This window comes from Telmatherina bonti (genome assembly GCF_933228915.1).
Source record: "Telmatherina bonti genome assembly, chromosome: 8".
In the NCBI taxonomy this organism is placed as follows: domain Eukaryota; kingdom Metazoa; phylum Chordata; class Actinopteri; order Atheriniformes; family Telmatherinidae; genus Telmatherina; species Telmatherina bonti.
The window spans coordinates 26434961-26456568 of NC_136626.1; the positions used below are offsets into that span (position 1 = coordinate 26434961).

The 21608-nt window shown below is 37.7% G+C and overlaps 2 protein-coding genes across 3 annotated transcripts in view; both read left to right on the plus strand.

Annotated features, from left to right (window-relative positions):
* The first annotated feature begins 812 nt into the window (after positions 1–812).
* fkbp8 (FKBP prolyl isomerase 8) lies at positions 813–10326 on the plus strand. The gene is made up of 9 exons (XM_079244602.1): positions 813–874; positions 1455–1726; positions 2069–2238; positions 2399–2487; positions 6182–6402; positions 6599–6771; positions 6854–6931; positions 8832–8969; positions 9156–10326. Exons 2-9 carry the CDS (start codon positions 1477–1479, stop codon positions 9240–9242), a joined length of 1206 nt encoding a protein of 401 aa, XP_079100728.1. The 5' UTR covers positions 813–874; positions 1455–1476; the 3' UTR covers positions 9243–10326.
* Positions 10327–11122: 796 nt separating this feature from the next.
* Positions 11123–21608, plus strand: part of ell (elongation factor RNA polymerase II) — a gene marked incomplete at its 5' end in the record, with an annotated part of 30298 nt that continues 19812 nt past the window's right edge. For both annotated transcript variants that reach the window (XM_079244784.1, XM_079244785.1), the window contains one exon: positions 11123–11257. In XM_079244784.1, the coding sequence (XP_079100910.1) occupies positions 11123–11257 (135 nt within the window). The remainder of the gene's footprint in view (positions 11258–21608) is intronic.

The window sequence follows — 21608 nt, forward strand, 5'->3', positions numbered from 1 at the left end:
TAAGCGCTCATTTAAGTGGCAGCACCTCATAAGATGTGAAGATGCTGTATCCATTCCAGGAACTGGTGACAGGACTTCAGTCTGAAACATCTTAATTAAAGAAAGAAATATAAAAAGAAAAAAAGAAAACATTTCCAAAGATTTGCATTAGGTCTGGGCAAAGTCATGGGAAGTACCAAAATTTTCTTTTGCACAGAATTTAATAAAATACTCAGGCAACTAATGAACAGCTAACATAGCAATGAACAAGTGTCAGGAGTTAAGACTTTCCAAAAAATCCCAGCAGGCTAAAAATATTGTTGGGTTGTCACTGTTGACAAAAGTTCTGTAATTACCAAAAGTTGTGTTTGTTACATTTCTGCGTTTACATTTTTTCAGCTCAATATGATTTAAAACAAACATTTAGTCACTGAGGATATTTTAGTAAATTATTCATTCAAATGTCTTTTTTAAGGGTTACATTCTCATTTGCTTACCAGATTTTAATTTTTTTAATTTATTAATTTGGCTTTTCTTTTTTCTCATTTTTATACTTTAGTTGGCTATGGCTTTGCTTTGGACTTATTTTTATTTAGGATAAAACCGTACTATGAAACACAGTAGCCTGCTGCATATCCCTGGTTGCCGTAGGATAGAAAAATAATATGCACGAAATGTCCAATAGATGTGCAGGAGCCATAGACAGTATAGCAGGAGCTCAAGGTTAACAGGAAGTTGCTTGCTGAGTTGTTCCTCGACAAGGAAGTCTGTTTCGCATTGTGTGTCCAGCAATAACAACATGTGTCTTGTGTTCTGGTATCCAACATGAACCTGACTTCTCTGTAATCTGAAGGCAGGGGACACTCTTCGGGACCAAAACAAAGAGTATTTGGAGGTATTAATAAGTTTAATTTGGTTTAAGTTATTGGTGCGCGTATAGTTTAGACGTGCTCACACTACTCTAAATCGATAAAAGTACTGCTCCGCCGCAAGACAAGATGAGAACAATCACTTCATTTTCACCAGCAGGGACTAGCTTCCTAGCTACGTTGCTAGCTAAATTACAGCTAATGCTATCGCACTGTGCTAGTGTGTTAGCACTAGCCTGCTAGCCGCTGTTGGATGACTTGTTGGAAACTTCTGGAAACGTCTGGCTAGTTTTACTATTTGAGCACAAAAACTACAAGGGGCAATTATGATTAAAAAGTAATCAAGTTACTACATGCTATGATAAAACGTCAGGTTTATGAATCAATCTGTAGTTTATAAACAGAACAGTTATGTAGTTTCTGACTGATATATCATTGATTTCACGGGATAGGAGTTTACCTAATGATTTTGGCTTTTAATTATTTGGTTCAGTATGTATTAATTCAGTATGCAGTTTGAAATGTCCCTGCTGATGCATAGTATAAAAGTTGATGCTTTCATATTTTTTTTGTTTTGTTTTGTTTTGTTTTAATCTTCTAAACCAGTGATGTACTAACGAATGAAAACATGGAGACTGTGGAGGCTTCAGATGAACATGACAATGCTCCATCTGCTAAGAGAAGTGGACAAACTTCGCTGCTGGACAGCGGGGAAGACTTTGAGGTTTTAGATGATGAAGACATTGATGACGAGCCTCCTCCTCTGGAAGATACTGGTGGTGGTGGGAAGGGGAATAGCACAAACCACACAGAAAAGAAAACTGCAGATGAAGATCCAGATCCACCTGCTCAAGTTGATGAATGGCTCGATGTTTTAGGTTTGTAAAAAATCCACCATTACATGCCAGATTGTTGTGATGTATGTCAGTATTCCCAACATACCTTTAATTTATCACACATAAACACCACATATTAAAAAGTGTGCACACTATTTCAAATCTTGTGATTTGACAGTCAAAACTAATAGGATATCTTGCAGTCACTGCTTTTGGAAGATTAAATTCACTCACCTTTATAGTCTTTTTAAAGGGAACAACTAAATCTTAATTTTACACAGAGCCTGTATGCACACATTTCATGGTTTTGACATGTATTTATGTATTTACTTCATAATCTGAAAAGTGATCAGGTCTGTGTACTGACTGACTGGCTATCTGTAGGTAATGACCAGCTGAAGAAAAAAATCCTGGAGACAGGAAAGGGCCGAGACAGTCGTCCTCTGAAAGGACAGAATGTGAAGATCAATCTAAAAACAAAGCTGATGGATGGGACATTGTTGGAGGAGCAGTCTGATCTATCTTTTACTCTGGGAGATGGTGACGTTATCCAGGTATTTTGTCATGACAATTGTACTTATCTTGAATTGACAATCGTTTTAGAAGTTTCACATTTTTATGCCCAGAAATAGACATTTCACTGTACTCTAATGAGAGCACTTAATATCACATTGTTTCAGCTATGTCATTGGATAAACACTTTTCCTCCTTCAGGCACTGGATCTGGCAGTGCAGCTCATGGAAATGGGAGAAAGGGCCATCATCCACACTGATGCAAAGTATGCATATGGTGCACGGGGAAGGTAAGAAAATGTTAAAATTCCATTGTGGGTTTTCCACTGCAGGTTTGGGTACACTTCCCTTGCTTGAATTTTCCATTTTCATTTCAAGAACCTTAAAACTTAACCTGAAAAGCTGATTTCAGAGCAGGACCAAGTTGTTGTTTGTTCATATCTAAGGGCTGCTCATGTTCAGTGGAAGAGGGCAGAATTATACTGGCTAACCACACCAACCAAAAGTTTTTTACTGAAAAACAAAACAAATAGACAAATCTATTGTACTACAGTCTATGTCAGAACAATTACAAACTTCACACTTCAAACTTCATCACAAATGTGATGTTGAAGGACCATTGTTGACTCGTACAATTAGTCACCACCAACATATTCAAATGCAGTTTGGGTTCATAGAAGATTGTAAAAATGGACTGTTTTAGTAGCAAAGCTTGTAAATACATAGTGATGATATTTATACTGCATATGCATGTCCTCAAAAGTGAGACGTAAATAGTCGTAATCATGTCATTTTTAACTACTGCATGCTATATGTAGAAAGTCTTAAGAACCATAATTCCTTCCACATTTCTTTGGTGCTTCGCAGTAAATAGCAAAAGCTCATTGTGAGTTCAATAGTTCATGTGCACTCCCGAGCTAAAAAATAAAAAAAAGTGTTTCCACTTGGATTTAAGTGAGCAAATAAGTATAAACCTCCTATTGGACAATTTCTGCATGGGCGATTATCTTCCAGCACACTACAAGTTATTTAACCCACATTTTTAAATGCTGAAAGTCTAGGAACAATAGTCTTTGAGTAATCTGGCCCTGAATGAACCACAATGGGTGGTGAATGGCGATCACTTTGACATTCATGGAATTTAAATGGAAGAAAGTAAGACCATTTCCACATAACCAATGTGGTTTGTGTAGCCATATGAAGCATGAAGAAGTAGGTCATGTGGTCTGATTTACCTTGTTCCAGAGCGATGGTAGCATCAGGGTATGAAGAGGTAGATGAAGTGATGCAGCTGTCTTTGCTAGTGTCTACTGGGCAAACCTGCTGGAAAGGTCTATTATCTGTTTTTGCTGCAGGTTGTCGAGTCTGGGCTCGGCAACATTATGTGTCCAAAGAATGAGGTCAGCTGACTACTTGAATATACTGAGTGAACAGGTTATTCCATGATTGGATTTTTCTCCCCCCCGATGCCATGGACGTATTCCAGGGTGACAATGTCAGGATTCATCAGGCTCAAATTGTAAAAGAATGATTCAGCAAGCATGAGACATAATATTCACACAAGGATTGATCCAGACCCAAACTCCAGTGAGAATATTTAACCCTGTAAAGCCCAAACTAAGAAAAAATGTTGAGAAATTTCCAATTTTTTACATTTTGAGGTCTTTATTTGGGCCTTTTACTAAATTTACAGTAAAATGTTGGAATTTTTTAGTGTGTATATTTTTTGCATTTATTACTGCCATGTAATATGTCAATATTATTATAGTGTAATCTTCTGCTTCCAGGTATCTATTAGGCAGGAGAAAACAATTATTAGACTTGAGTACAACAGGGTTTTGAGCAAAGTTTATACAGTAGCATAAAGTGTCTCAGAAAGTGCATATATCATACTCAACTTTATTTATTTATGAATTTGCTCACATATGAAACATGTTTTTTTTTTTAATGGTTAAGGTTACATGAAAAAGACTTTGCACAGTGGTCAGACTCTCCCATTATCAGTATGAGGTGAAAAATCACTGCAACTCTGGATGGAAATAAATCATATGATACTGCAGAAGCTTATTGGAACAGAAGCACAGTGAACAAGTGTCGTAATCAAAGCTAAAGATGGTCAAAAGAAATATTAGCTTTTTTACACCTTTTTTTGTGACACAGTTTTACTTTTTTCTCCCAATTTCACCCGAAGACACTGGGTTTGCAAATAAAATGAGACAAATCAAAGGGAAAACAAAAACTTTACCTACAACGTCTCGATAGTTTGAAAATACTAGATCCAGGTTCAAATGACATGCTGTACAATCAGTGTTGAAACTAGCAATTGACCAGTTTAAATGGCAAATTGGCATCGATAAGACCTCCGACAAACTACCTCACATTTTCACATTACTGTGGTAAAGGTCATGGGTTACATATTTCTGCTAGGTATGACTCTTACTACAGCTTTGCAAGCAGAAATGTTTAATCCAGACAGCAGGCATCTTTGTTTCATACGTGAAACAAAAGCAAATTGCAGATGACCACATCAGTGCGTATATGCCTTGATGCCTTTAGGCAAAAGCTGTTTTTCCTCTCATGTTTACATGCATGCTCACACAAAATTTGTTCTTAATAATCAAAATAAACTCCAGGCTCGGTGAACGTGTTTGCTTTTGGCTTCAGTGATCTCTGCATCTCTCCTACTATGGCTGCCATTTGACTGTAACCACTGTGGCGGCAGTAATGGCTCCTCCCAGCTGAAGAGCCTGTGACATTCTAGTTGCAAAGCAAGTCTATTCGTATAGCACAGTTCAAAAACAGGGTGATTTTAAGTACTTCCCAGAGATGTTTAAATATTAAAAAGTATGAAGCATAATTTAAATGAAAAACAAAGTCGCCATACTCCTGCCCCCAAAGAAAAGTTAAACAGTTAGTATAATATTTATCTGTAGTGTATTCAGTTGAATAAAGGTTGAAAAGGGTTTGCAAATGTTAAGTACGTTTATAAGTTTGTATTTGTACAGCACCTTTCAAGATAAAAATCATAAAGTGCTTCACAGTTAAACACAAAACTACAAATAGCATATAAAAACACAAAACTAATTAAAAGCATGTTAAAAAAAAAGATGTTTTTAGCTGCTTTTTTAAAAGAGATCGCTGAGTCTACAGATCTCAGGCTAAGAAGAATGGAGTTCAAGAGGGAAGGAGCCACTGCTGCAAAAGGCTCTGTCACCTTTAGTTTTCAGCTCTGTTTGCTTCACAACCAGCAAAGCAGACCCTCATCACATGATCTCAAGGACTTGCTGGAAACATTGAGCTGTAGAGGGTCTCTGATGTAAGCAGGTGCTTACTCACTTAGGGCTCGATATGTTAATACCAGAATTTTTCAAATGTGTTCTGTAATAAATAGGGAACCAGTGCAGCTGGATGAGTATTGGAGTGCCATGAGTAAATTTGAAGGATGTTGTTATTGGCCTTGTAGCAGCGTTCTGGACAACCTAGACACAATCAAGTGATTTTTATGTGAAAATGAAATTACAACAATCAAGATCAGATGAAGGCATGGACAATCATGTCCATTTTACACGGTAAAACAAGTGGATTCAGCTTAGCATAGTTTTTGAGATGATTGTATATAACTTGATGTCATTGTATGTCTGTTCTGGGAATTTTTTCCCCCCCCGACTTCATCAGAATCAGTTGTACTACTGTGCATCCTCTGAATGGTAAATACCAGTGCCAAAACACAGTCTGTGCAACGGTATAAATCATTAGTAATCATAACCTTGGTTTTACACTCTGTGAATCAGTATGCTTATCAATTGGTTCCATCTATTATGTTGTGATTAAAAATGTACTATCTATTAACTTCTTCTTGGAACAGCCGTTTATAGTGATGTGGTCCTTTGATTGTGTTACAGAAAACCAGTTCCTAAAAGGACACAGTAATAATTTTCTCTACTACTTCAGCCACTGAACCTGCATCTTTTCTTCCCTCAACAGCCTTGAACCTCAGATACCCCCAAATGCTGAGCTATCCTTAGAAGTGGAACTGTTGGATGCGACTGATGCCCCAGACCTGGAGCTACTACCCCCTGCAGAAAAGATTGCCCTGGCCATCCATAAGAGAGAGAGGGGCAATGTGCACTACCAGCGAGGGGACTATGCTTTTGCTGTGAACTCGTATAGTATTGCTCTGCAGATAACAGACTCTAGCTCTAAAGGTAAGATGCACAGGAATTCAGTATACAGTAAAGCCCTTTTCTAGAAAGCATGCTTAAAATGTGAAACTCACTCGGAGTCCAAGACAGACAATGAAAAATAAAGGAAAATCTTTTATCTTTCTTGCATTATTGAGTACATTTTCTCAGGAGGTTCTGTCGCAGTAATACTGTTTGTAATTGTTGTTTCCTGGGTCAGTTGACATTAGCGCTGAGGAGGAGGATGAGTTGTTGGATGTGAAAGTGAAGTGTCTGAACAACATGGCTGCTTCTCAGCTAAAACTGGACCACTACGATGCAGCTTTTAAGTCTTGCGTCTCAGCGCTTGCACATCAGCCGGACAACATAAAAGCCCTTTTCCGAATGGGCAAGGTGCGCACTGTTCCTTTCTTTTTCGGCCTCTTTTTGTTGATGTATGGCAGATTCCCTTAATTATTACGTGTTCTTGCTTTAGGTCCTGGCTTTGCAAGGGGAATACACAGAAGCCATTCAAACCTTGAGGAAAGCACTGAAGTTAGAACCAAGCAACAAGGTAGGTTTTGCCAGATTTATTCATTTTGGTAAAATACATCTTTGAGTCAGCATAAATGGCAGGGTGTCTTATTAAGACCAGTAGATGGAGCCATAGGGGAAAATATCACTTGAGTTACAAGCACAAGGTCAGGTGGACTGCTGATTCATCATTTCAGAGGATCTGTTTTCATGTTGTTGCTGTAAATAGGTTTTCCCTGCACCCCAGATATATCTAATGCCTTACCACTGTTTCCGTTCTCCTGCTTATACTGTTTGGTATATGCAGTTCTTTGGCTATACAAAGCTATTTGACAGAGCAAATTCAAGTGTGTGGGCTTCTTGGATCAGCTGCAGCAGCTTTGTACTCATGCCCAGAATTCCCCACTTCAGTCCTACACCAATCTGTCAAATAGCACATGGCCTGTACACCACTTTTCAGCCAACACATTCAGTGCAAAGGCAATGTACTGTTACATTTGGCAATTGTACCTCTTGGATTAATTGCTTAAATGATGGGCTTTGATGTAGCTGAAATCCTAAAAAATATTTTTAAAACTCGCTGGGTAAAGTTGCACCTTTCTAACAAGTGAAAGTGTCGTATACCTTGAGACCAGTGTGATTTATGGTGCTTTTTATTTTTATGCTAAAAATGTATGTCCAAGTTGAGAATCAATGTGTTGGTCTTCAGTGGACACATTGAGTGGCAGGTTGACACACTGTCACTCTTCCTCCAAGCACTGTTAGACATACTGTCTGCATTTTTCACACTGATGTCAGCTAGTCACACCCTCTATCATGAACTAAGGGGCAAGAGAAGATTTATTTGACGGGCTTGTTTAGTTTTTGAAATGACATGCAGACTTGACATTTCTAGTTTAGACTGTTCTTTTTGGTCTCAGCACAGTCTTTTGACAAACATATACTGTTAGGACATTGTGTAATATGTTAATTCTCTAACTGGGACAAGTCAGTGTTGTGTTTTTAGTGGTTTTGCAGTAAAAGCAGCCATTTCCAGATTGTGTTCTACATTAAAGCTTTTCTGTAAATGTATTATTTTACTCTTGGCATTTGGATGTGTCCTTTATAGGCTGAGCAGGTGTGTGCAGGTTCACTGCACTCAGAATATTGAATCTTCCTCAAATGAACATTTCTGTCAGCTGTAGTTTCTTGAAGTTTTTGTGAAGTTCTGTTAGGGGTGGTACTATTCTTTGTCTTTTCAAACACAGCTTTGCTTAGTCACAGTTTGTCAAATTGACAGAACATCTTAATTATACTAACAAATAAAAAGTGAAGGGGGAAGACAACCATTATGGCAAACAAACTGAAGGGGGAAAGGAGTGGGGTCTTAATATAGACATGAAGAAAAAAACTCAGTTCTGCTAATTCATTGTGTGTGTGTGTGTGTGTGTGTGTGTGTGTGTGTGTGTGTGTGTGTGTGTGTGTGTGTGTGTGTGTGTGTCTGTCGCTCACAGTCTGTAAGAGCAATGCAGTGACTCACATCTGAGCCTGAACAATAACCCATATCCTGGAATAATTTTGATATGTGGGCTAAGCAGCAGGCTGATTTTGTGATGAATGCATGTAGTTTCCTGGAAGATGACAAGGAGTAGCATAAACATTTTCCTTTTTTTCTTCCCTTTTGTTTGCTTCTGCAAGACAAGGATACTTTACTTAAGCTCCTCTTGTTAATCCTTATTTTATTTATTTAATTATTTTAATAAGTGCTTTCTAAACCACTTGTTTTGTCTGCTGATGTCAGGGCACTGTCATGTTAACATGTTTATTGTTACCAGGAAAATCAGTCTTGGCAGGACTTAATTTCCTGCAAGAACAATGTGACAGCTTCAGTAGCAACAAGAGGGTTTTGAATGTTGAACTGGAGTCTGCAACATTTACTTGTCTTTTTGATTCCTGTACAGACAATCCACGCCGAGCTCTCCAAGCTGGTGAAGAAGCATTCAGAGCAGAGGGGAGCAGAACAGGCCATGTATAAGAAGATGCTTGGTAATCCCTCCAATAGTAGCAACACACAGAAACCGAGGGCCAAGTCTTCATGGGTGAGAAAGAACCTGTTTAAACATGTAGAGTCACTAGAATTTCAGTAACTAAATAATGCTTATGTACTTTCACTAGTTTATTTGAATTCATGAACACATGCGTATTGATTAACAGGAAGTATTTGTGTTCCGATTATCTTTAGTTTTAACCGACTCAACATGCACATCATACTTTTCTCTCTGCAGGGTTTCAGCTGGAAGTGGCTTTTTGGCGCAACGGCAGTAGCCATTGGTGGTGTAGCTTTATCCGTTGTCATAGCTGCCAGAAATTGAAGTGAACCTGTAATGACCACTTAATGAGTCAACAGCAGCGGCGGAGCCGAAACTCTGAAGCGCATCCGACGGCGCCCTCTCTTTCTGTCGTTCAAGCGGGGGAAAATATCGGCTGGTCAATGAGCTCCTCACTGTCACTCTCTTTTTCTCTACTATGTTTGAGAACAATATGTGACAAATAATCAATAATTGCATATGGGAAATGTATTTCCAGCCTTGTTAATGTGTAGGATTATGCATAGCTGTCACATTGCCAGACACTATTTTCTTTTGCTGCCATTGTTTGTGTTTTCAGTGGTGGGAACTCATTATTTGTACTGAAAAATCCATTGGAAAAGAATCAGACAGAAACTATTTAATTTCTTTTTATATACAAAACAAATGGCTATTGTTGTGTGGTGCTTTATGCTGTCGTTTCAAAGTAGTAGATTGTGCTTGTGAAATGTTATTAAAGACTTGATTTTACTTGTTATTGTACAATGATTCCCATCGAACAATTTCCAATCGGAGGTCAACAAGATCTACTGCTATGTATCAGGCAGATCTCTGATGTACACCTTGAAGGTTGAGGTGATATCCCACTGAAAAATGTTTTTACCATTATGTACATCACATCAAGATGGAGCAGCAAAATATATATGTAACAAAGTAAAGTGCTGCCTCTGTGATTATGCAAATCTGTGAATTCAAATACATAAATGCATGAAGGTTGTAATTAACAGCTGAAGGGTTTCTTTACACTTGATCACTAATATATACTCAAGTCATGGTGTGTAGAGATTCTCAGTAGTGAAGTGGAAGGAGAGTTTATTTCATTTTAGCTTGATACCTCAATTTATTATGATGTGAGACCAAATCTGTTGAATGACGTTCCTGCAAACTGCGAGTCTGCTTGGGAAGTTGTTCCCATATTATGTTCCTGTTTGATTTTTCTTTGATTTCTACCTTGTTTGCTTGTTTTAAAACACTTTGTGACTACTAAATGTGTGGCTTTCCTCTGAATAGATGATAATCCATTATAGCCAAAAGTTGCGTCATCTCTAAATATTTACTCTCACAGTCATTGGTCAGAGAATTTCTTGGCATTCCCTGCATTTGTTCTTTTTATATTAATCACAATAAAAATGGTTCATCAAACGGATGTTTTCTTTGTATAATTTTATTCATAATGTTGTGAACGTGTTCCTCACATTTGATGCAGGGCAGCTTTTAAATCAGAGGGGGTGATAATGGAGCTGATAACTGAAGTCTGCGCTTCACGTGTCATCCATTCATGTACTTTTAAACGTTTCATGTTTGTTTCCAACAGTCCTAATGCAGAACAACACAGCAGGGAGTCCATAGCTGTTTAATAATTTCCCCTGCTCATTTTGTTTATAGCTGGACATTCCGAGGTTTTCTGGATATCCGCTGGCAGTGTGTGCGTCTTTCCCTCCCGTCTCCTCCAGACACTGACGTTTCTCTGACGTATTTAAATAACCCATCTTTTCCCTCTTCCTACGCATTAGTTACAGACACTGCCTGTTTCTACATGGAGCGAGGATTTCTTAAAATCATCTTTAATAAAATATAGTAAAATACGATAGACATCGATTAAAAATATAACTAGACAAGACAAGTTGTCTGACTCACCTGTTGGGGAGGGGGGGGCGAACATGCAAGTAGTTTCTAAAACAACTACAATCATTATTTCTGGTATTTTAAGTGATAACACGCATGGGTATTTGTTAAGTTAATTTAACCTGTTGAACATAACCTTATTGGGCTTCATTACTGCCCAGTGACTTCATCGACCAGCCAATGAATATTCATTGAAAAGCAACGGGACTTCTCGGTTTACGACAGAGCGCGTCCGTGCGCGTGGTGCGAGCGGTGGCAAGATGGCGGCGCTGAAGGAGGAGCAGTGCTACGGACTGTCCTGTGGAAGAGTGAGCAACGGCAGCAATGTCACCGTCTTTCACGTCAAACTCACTGACAGCGCACTGAGGGCGTTTGAAGGCTACCAGAGCAGCAAGGTAAATGGTTGTGTTCGGTACTGTGACATGTTGGTTCGGGTCTGAAGTGCGTGCTGTGACAGGCACGGTGAGGTCAGTCACCGCTGTCTGCTGCTGCTGCCTTCAAGCTGCGATACAGACAGGCTACAAGGGCTCTGTAACTATATAGTTTTAGTTACCAAGCTGACATATGTTGGGTTTTTTCTTCTTAAATTTATTTATTTTATATATTGAGCTCCATTTTCGCTCGACATCTACTGTAAAGGTTTATGCTCGGATATTTAAAACAAAATAGTGCGACTGGTTACAGAGCTTTAGTGATTATTTAATTTCCCATTTCACTAGTCACTAACAGTTTTAACTTGGTTTTGTCTTGCCAAAATGTCCTAGTGTTTTGTGGGGAATTTACTTGTGTGCAGATGTTTGCAGAAACTTTTAAGCTGTCAAAATGTTTGTCAGACCTTGCTAGATAGACTAGCTTACAACCAAGTATGAACTGGGATATTGTGTTGAAGTGGTTAAGCCAACGAAAGACGTGGCTTGGTTGATTGTTTCATGACGACGTTGTGAAATAATTTGGAAAAATACCCAGCACTCCTGCGAGAGATGACTGTTTCATTTCCCAACCCCCTCCTTTCGCTGCTAGTAAACTGCTCGCACTCTTCACAGTTTCAGAATTACGTCAAAGTTATTGATAAGCAGATTTGACGCTTCTGTTTTTAGGTTAGTACTGGTTTTCCAGGGTCTGCGCTCTTCATATGGCCGTGCTGCAACTTCTTGCTTGCTTGGCTTCTTGTGGCTTGGGCTTAAAGCCTGTTGGTGGCCATCTAACGTTTCAACTTCTATAAATATTTGACAGGGAAACCTGGCAGGCCACGAGGAAAGGGCCTTATCTCCGGATTCAGTGGCTGTGTACAGCAGGGCTGCAGCTGACAGCCCAGTGGTATAAAATTGTAACAGGTAGTTTGGTGACTACCAGTTGTAGGATAAATCAGTGATACCGTAAATAAGGGGTTTGCATTTGATGGACACTGATGTGTTGGCCAAGGATACTACTTTTAAAATCTGAAAGGTTATGGTTCAGTCAAACCCTGCATTTAGAAATGTTGCTGGCTCATATGGCAGGCTGATAAGCAGTGTAGAAATATCTGCGCATATCATTTGTAGCGCAAGTGATTCTATTTCTGAAAGAAGCAGAACAATAAACTTGTTAGCGTCTGATGTGACTTCATGGAGAATTCTTTCAAAGCCTTTCTTTATAGTTTTTCTAACAATTCTCAAAGTTCAAAGAAACTCAATGTCTATTTTTTTTAAAAAACTGAATAATTCGATAGGCAAAAGTTTGGATTGTTAAACTTTCTGTATGTGTAGTTAACTTCTAAGATGTAAAAGGTTGGAGAGGCGAAGTTGGTTTTATGTTTAAAGCCCCAGTGTGAGAATTACTGGCTTCTAGTGGTGTGTTCAGTGACTAAACAACCGAGTAGTGCTCTCTTCACCGTTTAATGCATTATTACCAGTACCAAAGCTGTGCAGAGTCACAAATGTGAAAATGTCAACATCTTGCATAAGTTGGGTTGTCCCGTAAGGTGATAAGGCACAGAACGATGCATATCTGTTTTGTTTTTGATGCCGATAAGCTACAAGCATGTCCTCCATGTGACATGCTACTGCTAGCAGCTCCTTGGTAAATCAGCTGAAAAAAACGAAACACCAGTCGCCTGCTGGCATGACTTCTGTAAAGAGTAACATCAACTAGAGCTTTTCCTATGTAGGCTAGCTAACAAATGAGCCATCTCTGCTGTTTTTATATAGCAAGTAACAGTAAATTAATTAATTGAGTTGAACCGGAGGATAAAGTTGTTGCTTGACTAGCTTTCCGAACATATCAGCCAAATAAACTTAACTGTTAGACTGAATTAGCTTACCTTACGTTCGGCATCAAGCTGCTACCTCTGCGTCGGTTTTGAAGTCTATCTCCCTGATGAACAGTGTCCGTCTGGTAAATTCTACGTTGTGATTTGACTTTGGTGACATTTGTGTTTAAGAAAACAATACTGGATTTTTGCAAATTAAAAGCTTAATTAGTTGCACACTACCTTTTTTAAGATTTGAAGATGAGCCTTTCCTTAGTGCCTCATAAATAAATTAAGGTGTGGAAATGAATAAAATTTTTCCCTAAAACATGGCACTGTTCTATCAGCGATGTTTAGTTCTTATTTATTAATCTTTTGTTTTATTTTACCAGATGTTCAGCATGGATGCCACAATCTTTGCCCTTTGCATAGTTTGCTCTCATTTTTCTTTGTTCTTGTTTTTTTTTGGAAAGCTTTCTGCAGTGTAGACACATGGGCTTGGCGTCATTGTTTTGCACAGCTGTCACAAGAATATTCCAGCGTAATTGAAATGATCTGATTAACTAGGGAGGCATACGGTTCAAATGGACCAGACAGTTTTTCTGGATTACATTGACTAATAAAAAGGAGACTTGCTGCTAAAAAATGCAGAGTTCATGGTAAGTTAGCTATATTTCACTTTTTGGTGACAAAAAATACCTTAATTTGGTAAGATCAACTTCCTTTTTATAATCAAATGTATTATTGAAGGAGAAATAAATGCTTTGAGATAAGATCCCAATGCAGTAGAGCGAGAAAGACATCTGGACCATTATACCAGTGGGGCCACAACTTGGCTGGTTTAAATGATCAGTGGTTGTCCTGGAGATCTCATTCAGTGTTTACGTTGAGGTGGCTATTGTTTGTGACACTACTGCATACTTCCTTTTTTCTTTTTTTTCTTTTTTTTTTTTAACAGAGATGCCAGTTATGCATATAAGCTCTGTAACAGAGACTCTTAGCAGCTTCCCATGATGATATATTACCATACAACAACAAATTCCACTTACTTGATAGTGCAGTCGTGATGGATAGGTGAGAATGTATACTACTGGTCTAAATCATTGCTGTTATGTTAGTGTTGCTATATATATATATATATATATATATATATATATATATTTATTTAAAGGTATTATCATTAATAGCAGGACACATTTATCTGCATAAAATAATCAAGACATTGATGATAATTAGAAACACTAAAGCTGTGTAACTATAAAACAAAGTCATTCTAAAGAGAAAAAAAAAAGCTGGCATTATCTTACAAATGCCAACAGCTGATTTCTCGATCTCTCATATTGTTTTCAATGTGACATAGCTTTTTTTTTTTTTTTTGTTTTTTTTTTTTTTGTTTGTTTGTTGGGGGATTTGTATGCCTTCAGCTTCCTCATAATTGTACCAGCACTGGCTGACACCCAACTGCAGCAGTGAGCTGAAAAAAAGGAAGAGTTGAGAGGAGAACTTTTAATTGCATCATTGTAAAGTCACTAAATGTGTGTATTGTAGGAGAAGAAAAATCCTTTTAAGGATTTCTGATCTTGTTGTAGTGCTAGCTAACCAAATGTAAAATGTCGACCTGGGTGCAAATCCAATTCAGTTTTTTGAACAAAAGTCAATGTGACTCATTAAAAGCCGACTATTTCTTGTCTCTCTGTATGTTATGCAACAGCCATCAGGCAGCAGTAGTTCACTGTATTGACTGCTTCCTGTGTGAGACGTGACTATCAGCTGGGTTTTTCTGTGGACAGAGTTATCCGGAGCTCATGCTGTGGGACTCGTTGCCAGAAAGTCCGTTTGGCTTCTTTGTAGTTGGTGACATAAGCAAGGAAATGAGTAATGCTACTGAACATCATACACAAGGGTTTGTGGGCAAAATATTAAAAAAAAAAAGAGCTTTTGTGTGACAGAATAGTACTGAAGAAACTTAAAAGCAGTGTGATTCAGCAGTCTTTAAGATTTTTTTTTTCCCAGCTTTTTCCCGTGATCACATTAGTGACTGAGCAGCTCCTGAAAATGACTAAGTCATGTCACTATGTCTAAGAGCACAATTTGTAAAATGAAGAGTTAAGGAAGAGGTCCTTCCATTAAATGGTTAGATTTCAATCTAGTGGCCCTCTGCAAGTGCACTTAAAACATATACATCTCCTTTCGTTATTTTGTCACTAAACTCCTTTTCTCAACACAACAAACTTGTTGCAATCTGAGAGTTAAAAAAACAAATTTTAAGCCTATTTTTGTTATATTTATGAGGTCAAACATGAAATCAAACAATATAAAGCAAAACACTGGTGAATTAGCACAGTACCCTGTGCACTTTTCGTGTTTTTCTCAGTCTTACTCTTAGATTATAAATAGGACTACTACACAAACTTCGTATTGTTTTACTAAGCCTTTTCTGTGGAGTTTTTTTTTTTCTTTTTTTTTTTCTTTTCAGTAAGAACATTAAGCTCACGGCTAACTACAAAAGCACACGTTTTGAATGTTTTCTTTTAAAATATGTTTAAAAATTGGTTATCGTTTAAAATGCAAAGAAAGCTTATCAAATGATCGTGGATAAATATATTAGAATTTTTACTTTTTATTATGTGACGATTTAAGCTCCATCTGTTTTTTTCTTATTCAAACATAATTGGCAATGAAACTGAAATGTTGTTCAGCAAATTAATATTGAATCTAATATAATTTGGACCTTGTGAATCAGAGTTCGAGTAATCATGAAAATTATTGCAATAACCAGATTTAGTTAAAAAAAAAAAAGTCAGTGCTATATTTGGACTTCTGGTATTTACTGATTATCCAGAAATAGTCATTTGTAATGGCACAAGATTGAAAAGGGAAAAAAAAGAGAACCATAAAAATGTATGAGCTTTGTGTTTTTCTAATGCTTTAATCATATTTAACACTGGATTAAAATCATTTTGCTGAGGCGGAGCAACCTTTGACCTGGATATTCTTCAAGCTTTTTCTTTTCTTTAAATGATCCTGTAAGTGTTTCTCTGCATTGTTAGGAAATTATTTGCCCTGCAAAAGATGAAACCTTGTAGCAGAAATGTCTGCATTCCTGATTTTGTTTTTTAACCAAGAGGAAGAACCTATGGAGATACTCCATCTGTGGATAGGGATCACTGTTTGGGAGAAAGGGGGGAGGGGTGGCTGGTTGTCACTATCATAATCTAAAAGCCTGACCATCACTGCCTTTTCTATAAGAGAAGTAAAACTAGTAATGGATCCTGGGTGGAGATTTTGTTGCGTGACGCTGGTTGGTCTGTGCCAGAACTATGGTTATTTAAGGAATGCTTACTCCCCAGTTTCAGCAGCACAGGACACTGCAAGCGATGACCGTAACCACTAAGGCCAAATATGACTCTAAATGTCATGGTGTCCCTCTGACCTGTGACTCGGTTACCACAACTGACCATGTCAGACTAGTATCACTGCACATACGGGAGACTCCCTGACCTGCCTAGTTGTTTCCAAAAGATCAGCCAGTGCTTCTCTCATACAGTAGTTTGATTCACAAACACGCTTGGTCTTTTTTGCTCATATTCAAGCAGGATATTGATTAAAAACAGGCACACATTTCAGAGAAACTTTAAGAGCAAATTGGTGCTTGTTTTCATGCCTTTATGAACAATGTTATTTTACCCTGAAATGTTGCACCATCAGGTTAAAAAAACCTGGAATAAGGTCAACTTTGAGTTCTTGCTGACTCAGAATGGGCTTTTCTTTATTTTTGAGAAATATTTCTAAAAATGATTTTTTTTTAAATTTTCTATTGTAACTCAATTCTTGTTTGCTTCCCCCCTGTGTTAAAAAAAAAAAAAAAAAAAGTACCAAGTCTAATGTGCTGTTTTGTTTTGTTCTTTAAATACAAAAACAATAACCAATTACTAATCAGTACATTCACTTTGTGTAGATACAGGTAATTGTTCTATAAATACACTTTAGGCTGTATAAGAAAAGTGAGGAAATTTTCACTGATGATACCCATTAATCATTTCAGGTCAATAGCTTGCGCTGTAAAATGACCACATACCTTTGCAATGAGTGTTTGATGGTAAAATCTCAACAACTAAACGTTCCATGGTATCTACTCAGTGTGGATGCTTATTACCGCTCGTCATCGCAGAAAACTTCTGCCCACACTAGTGATGGAAGTTTTCCTTTTGTATATGGGTTGTGCGCAGGTTTATTACATGAAAATGGATACTCTGTAGCCTTTTAAAAAGTTTTCACATTTGAAAACAAACTGAAAAGGAAACTTTTAAGACTTTAATTTCATACTGTAAAACAAGACACAAGCTCTAGACACTGAGATTTGAGTTGGTGTGGGTGGGTGACTTAAAAATGCTAAAATTCAGAATTTTCAATTTTTCTCTTTACATTTGTGTTATTTGTGCTCTTTTTTTAGCCTGATATAAAGTCTTATTGAATTTTCACTTGTGCTGCTTCACCTTTTTTTTTTTTTTAATGTCAAATAAACAAGACTAGCAGCAGTTTGTAGAACTTCTTTTGGTTTTTAGTGTCCGTTGACGATAAATAATTTTTTTCTGTTTAAATGTTTCTTTGTTACAAGGATAGTCAGTTTGTAATGCTGCATTGAAATTACCAAAATGTTTCTGTTGTGACATTTCCAGCTAAACAATTTCTTCTGGTGTTTTTTAGCACAATGCTTAAAAAATATGACTTTGTTGAGCTTTTCATCTGTCACATCATGGTGACCAATTAGTCGATGCAGCTGTTGTTCATCTGTATATTTTATGAGATGGAACATAAAATGTTTCCACTTAAAAGCTGTCTGTCTTTAAATTGTTGATGGTGTTGTTACAAATACTGCATGCACTGATCCAGAGTTTACAATTAAGAAGGGTGTACGCAAAAGAAACTAATGCTTCCATTTGATGTACAAGATCAAAAGTAGTTCTCTTTTCTACTTATATGAAAGACACCAAAAGCTTCAAAGAGTGTCCTTCATAATAGTGAAGAGCCTGTGTCAGCGAATGCACAAATAAGTAGGCCCAATTAAGCTTACATCTGTTACTTGGTAAGACATGGTTATTTTGAACAAGTGGAATGGTACTCCATGTATTCACACACGAGACATATTCAACAATGATGCATGTGCACTGATCATTGAAAGGAGATACTCCCAGTACCTTTTTACCCTTGGAGAGAGTATGGCACAAAGTGCTCGTTCCACTTCTGAAATCCTAGACAGGTTGGACATCTCATCAGTGCAATCTTAATGCAACTAAACACCTGACAATTTGGGCACTGCAGCAATACTCATTGGGATTTCAGACATGGCTTTTACTGTGCACATTTCCAACAACACCTAGAAATGTGTTGCCAATGTGCCCTAAGAGGCAACTGCAATTCTCTGTGAATAAGTCATTTGAAATAAAAGTAAATTTAACTAAAGATGACTTTTTTTAAAAAAATGTAACACCATTTAAATTCTGGTTAGACACAATACCCAGTGTCAGCAAGGTATCTTGCAATTGTTCTTGAAATTACTCTCGAAAGTGATTTAAAAACATCATTTGATGGCGAAATACCAACATCTTTAAGCCAACAAGGTAAACCAGCTTGATCCTAGCTTTTTCCAAGAATTTTATTTTATAAAAGAAAAAAATAGCCAAGAAGAAAACTGTATTTTCCATTTCTTATTTACAATCTTTTATTGTCTTCATGAAGTGGGCGAGGACTCTTTACACCTGCCTCACTGGTTTAACACACACAGCTGTAACCAGATCATTTTTAAATTCTCACAACTATTAAAAATTCAAGTTTGTTTACATGCAATTGTTTGAAAAGATGTATCTGTCCATGTGTTGTTTTTTTGTTTTTTTTTTAAGGGTAATGCTGCTAATTGCTTTGTAAGTAAAACTGTTTATTTGGTAGGAAACAAACTTCAACAGTATAATATTAGTTTTCATCACAGGATACTTGTAAGTTCAAGCTATTCCCTGTTCTGTTGCTGGTTGGTACTGCGTGGGAACATTCCCAGCCTCAATCCCTGGTCAGGACCCACTCTGTCCCTAGGGTTAATGCTGTGGAACATTCTGGGCTCAGATCCCAGAGAATAGTGACATGTCAGCAGCCCATTTAAATGAACAGGCTGAGGGTAGCACTATGTTAGTGCTGCTGCAAGAGGGGGCGGGCATCGGGTGGGGGCTGCTCAAACTGAATCCGTGTTGAACTTTTCTGGGGTACGCAATGGAGCATGGTTACATGAAAGGCTTGGTGCTTTGGATAAACTCTAGGTGTTCAGTATGAGAACAAAACTCTGCAGTGATTTGTGGTAAATATGATGACTTTAGCAAGCGTCTTCAGTTTCTAATTAGTCTGTCATGGACAACATGGTATTCAATCATGCCTTTACACAAAGGATTACCATACTTAACATCAAAGTATAGCTGTTTAATGTATACTAGTTTAATCTAGCAAAAAAAATATTAGTGACAATTTCTGCATTGATCTATTTCAGTCTTTATCACAGTTTAGGTTTTAAGTGTTCTGTGTGTGTGTGTGTGTGTGTGTGTGTGTGTGTGTCAAAACTTTTTTCTTTTTTTTGTGTCTGTATTGATTTTACAGTTGTCCTTATATTTCCATTGCATATCATTGCACTTGAACAATACAGTGCCTTATTTGTCTTACATTTGTCAGATGCCAGGCTGCAACACTTTTTGAGTGGAGAATGAGGCTGAACAAAGTATCTGCAAGAAGCTGTGAGAAAATGGATGTCATAATATGTTTATGCAACCTCTTCTTCATGAGAGCCACCTTTACAGGGGCCGACATCAGAAAGGGGCAGTACAGAAGATCTTTGCTCACACTAGGGGAACATTCACATCAGCCATTTTTTATTAGAATCCTTGTCCGTTTGCTCGGAAAGTCTGCGTCGTTTGGGGAAACGTGAATCCGCCAAACAAATTCTGATTTAGGCCAAAGAAGCTGACTCAGTCGGCCTACAAAAGCAGGACTCAGGCCGTTTCTAGTAGACCAAATACAGGAAATAGACTACAAAAAAATCACTTTCTACATTTGGCATAGTATTGCATTGTGGGTATATACATAGCGATCATCTTCTGCTTCATCTGTTGTTCATACTGTGCACATTGTTGCGGTGCATTTCTGCAGTATACTTAAGACAAAATTTAAAAAAACTAAAACAGCGATAGTTTAACTCAAAACGAAGTTTTGTTCTTCATGTGGGTCTTGTCTTCTCTGTTAGTCAATACCAGGGCAGTGCCACCTTTTGGTGAGACTGGGGATATATTATTCTACTGGTTTGTCCCATTTCATCACAATGCAGCGTGAACGTGATTGCGATCCCTACAACTGAGGCGAGTCCCCAATCAGACTGAGCGTGGTGAACTATCCTGATATGAATGCACCCCAAAAAACACCAATACTAACATGAAGCAAACCAAATCACAAGGACAAAACTCGGCTAAAAGATTCGATCCAGCATTGGTATCCATACAACGTATCGCTCAAAACCCAAAGCACTTATATAAGTATGTAATAAACCTGAGAGCAGAGATTCAATTCAATACAGCTTTATTTGTATAATGCCACTTCACAACAATGTTGTGACTTTACATTAGGGCTGCTTGATTATGTCAAATTATCACGATTATTTTGACTGAAATTGAGATCTTGATTATTTAACATGATTATCCTTTTATCTCTAACAACATAATTTTTTTTTTAACATTAAGCTGTGACTTTAAAAAAAAAAAAAAAAAGTCTTTAGGATTCCACATATTTTAGAAAACAAACAAATAACATGAAGCTTTGTATTGACAAAGTGCAAATACTGATGTAAACTGAATAGATAAATATAAGTAAGGATTAAACAACGCTGCGCGTCATGGTGTTCTTGACTCGGCGTCGGACATTATAACCATCTAACGCAAGGTTCCGAATTGTTTAATCCGCTTATGCCATGGTCCCACACAGTAAACTATTGTATGTTGGACTCGATGTACGTTTTATGCCAAACAACCGCTGTCAGGCTACAGCGTGTTTTTGTCATTCACCTGTTAAAGACAACTGATCTTAACCAGCTGATTAACGCGTTAATATGGTAACGCCCCGGCGTGATATTATAGTGTTCAACTCGGCGAACTATGTATATGGAAAATAATGCAACCAGTTCTCACTGACAATGGCATAACCTATGTTGTTGTGAACTTCCACAACCTACTGCAGTTATTCTACATTGACCTGCAGCTGGAGCCGACTGAGACTGGTCGCCTGGGAGTGCTTTAGGACGGGGAGAGACTCCCACTGCTCCAGTAAAAGTTGCTAGATTGGTCGCTAGTCGCTTTTAACAAAATAAATTTAAAAAAAAAAAAAAAAAAAAGTTGCCAGATTTAGCAAGAACAGTGGCTGAATCAAACTTTATTTCTTGAGCACTTTTCATTCCATGGGCAACACAAAGTGCTTTACAAGATAAAATCAAGTCA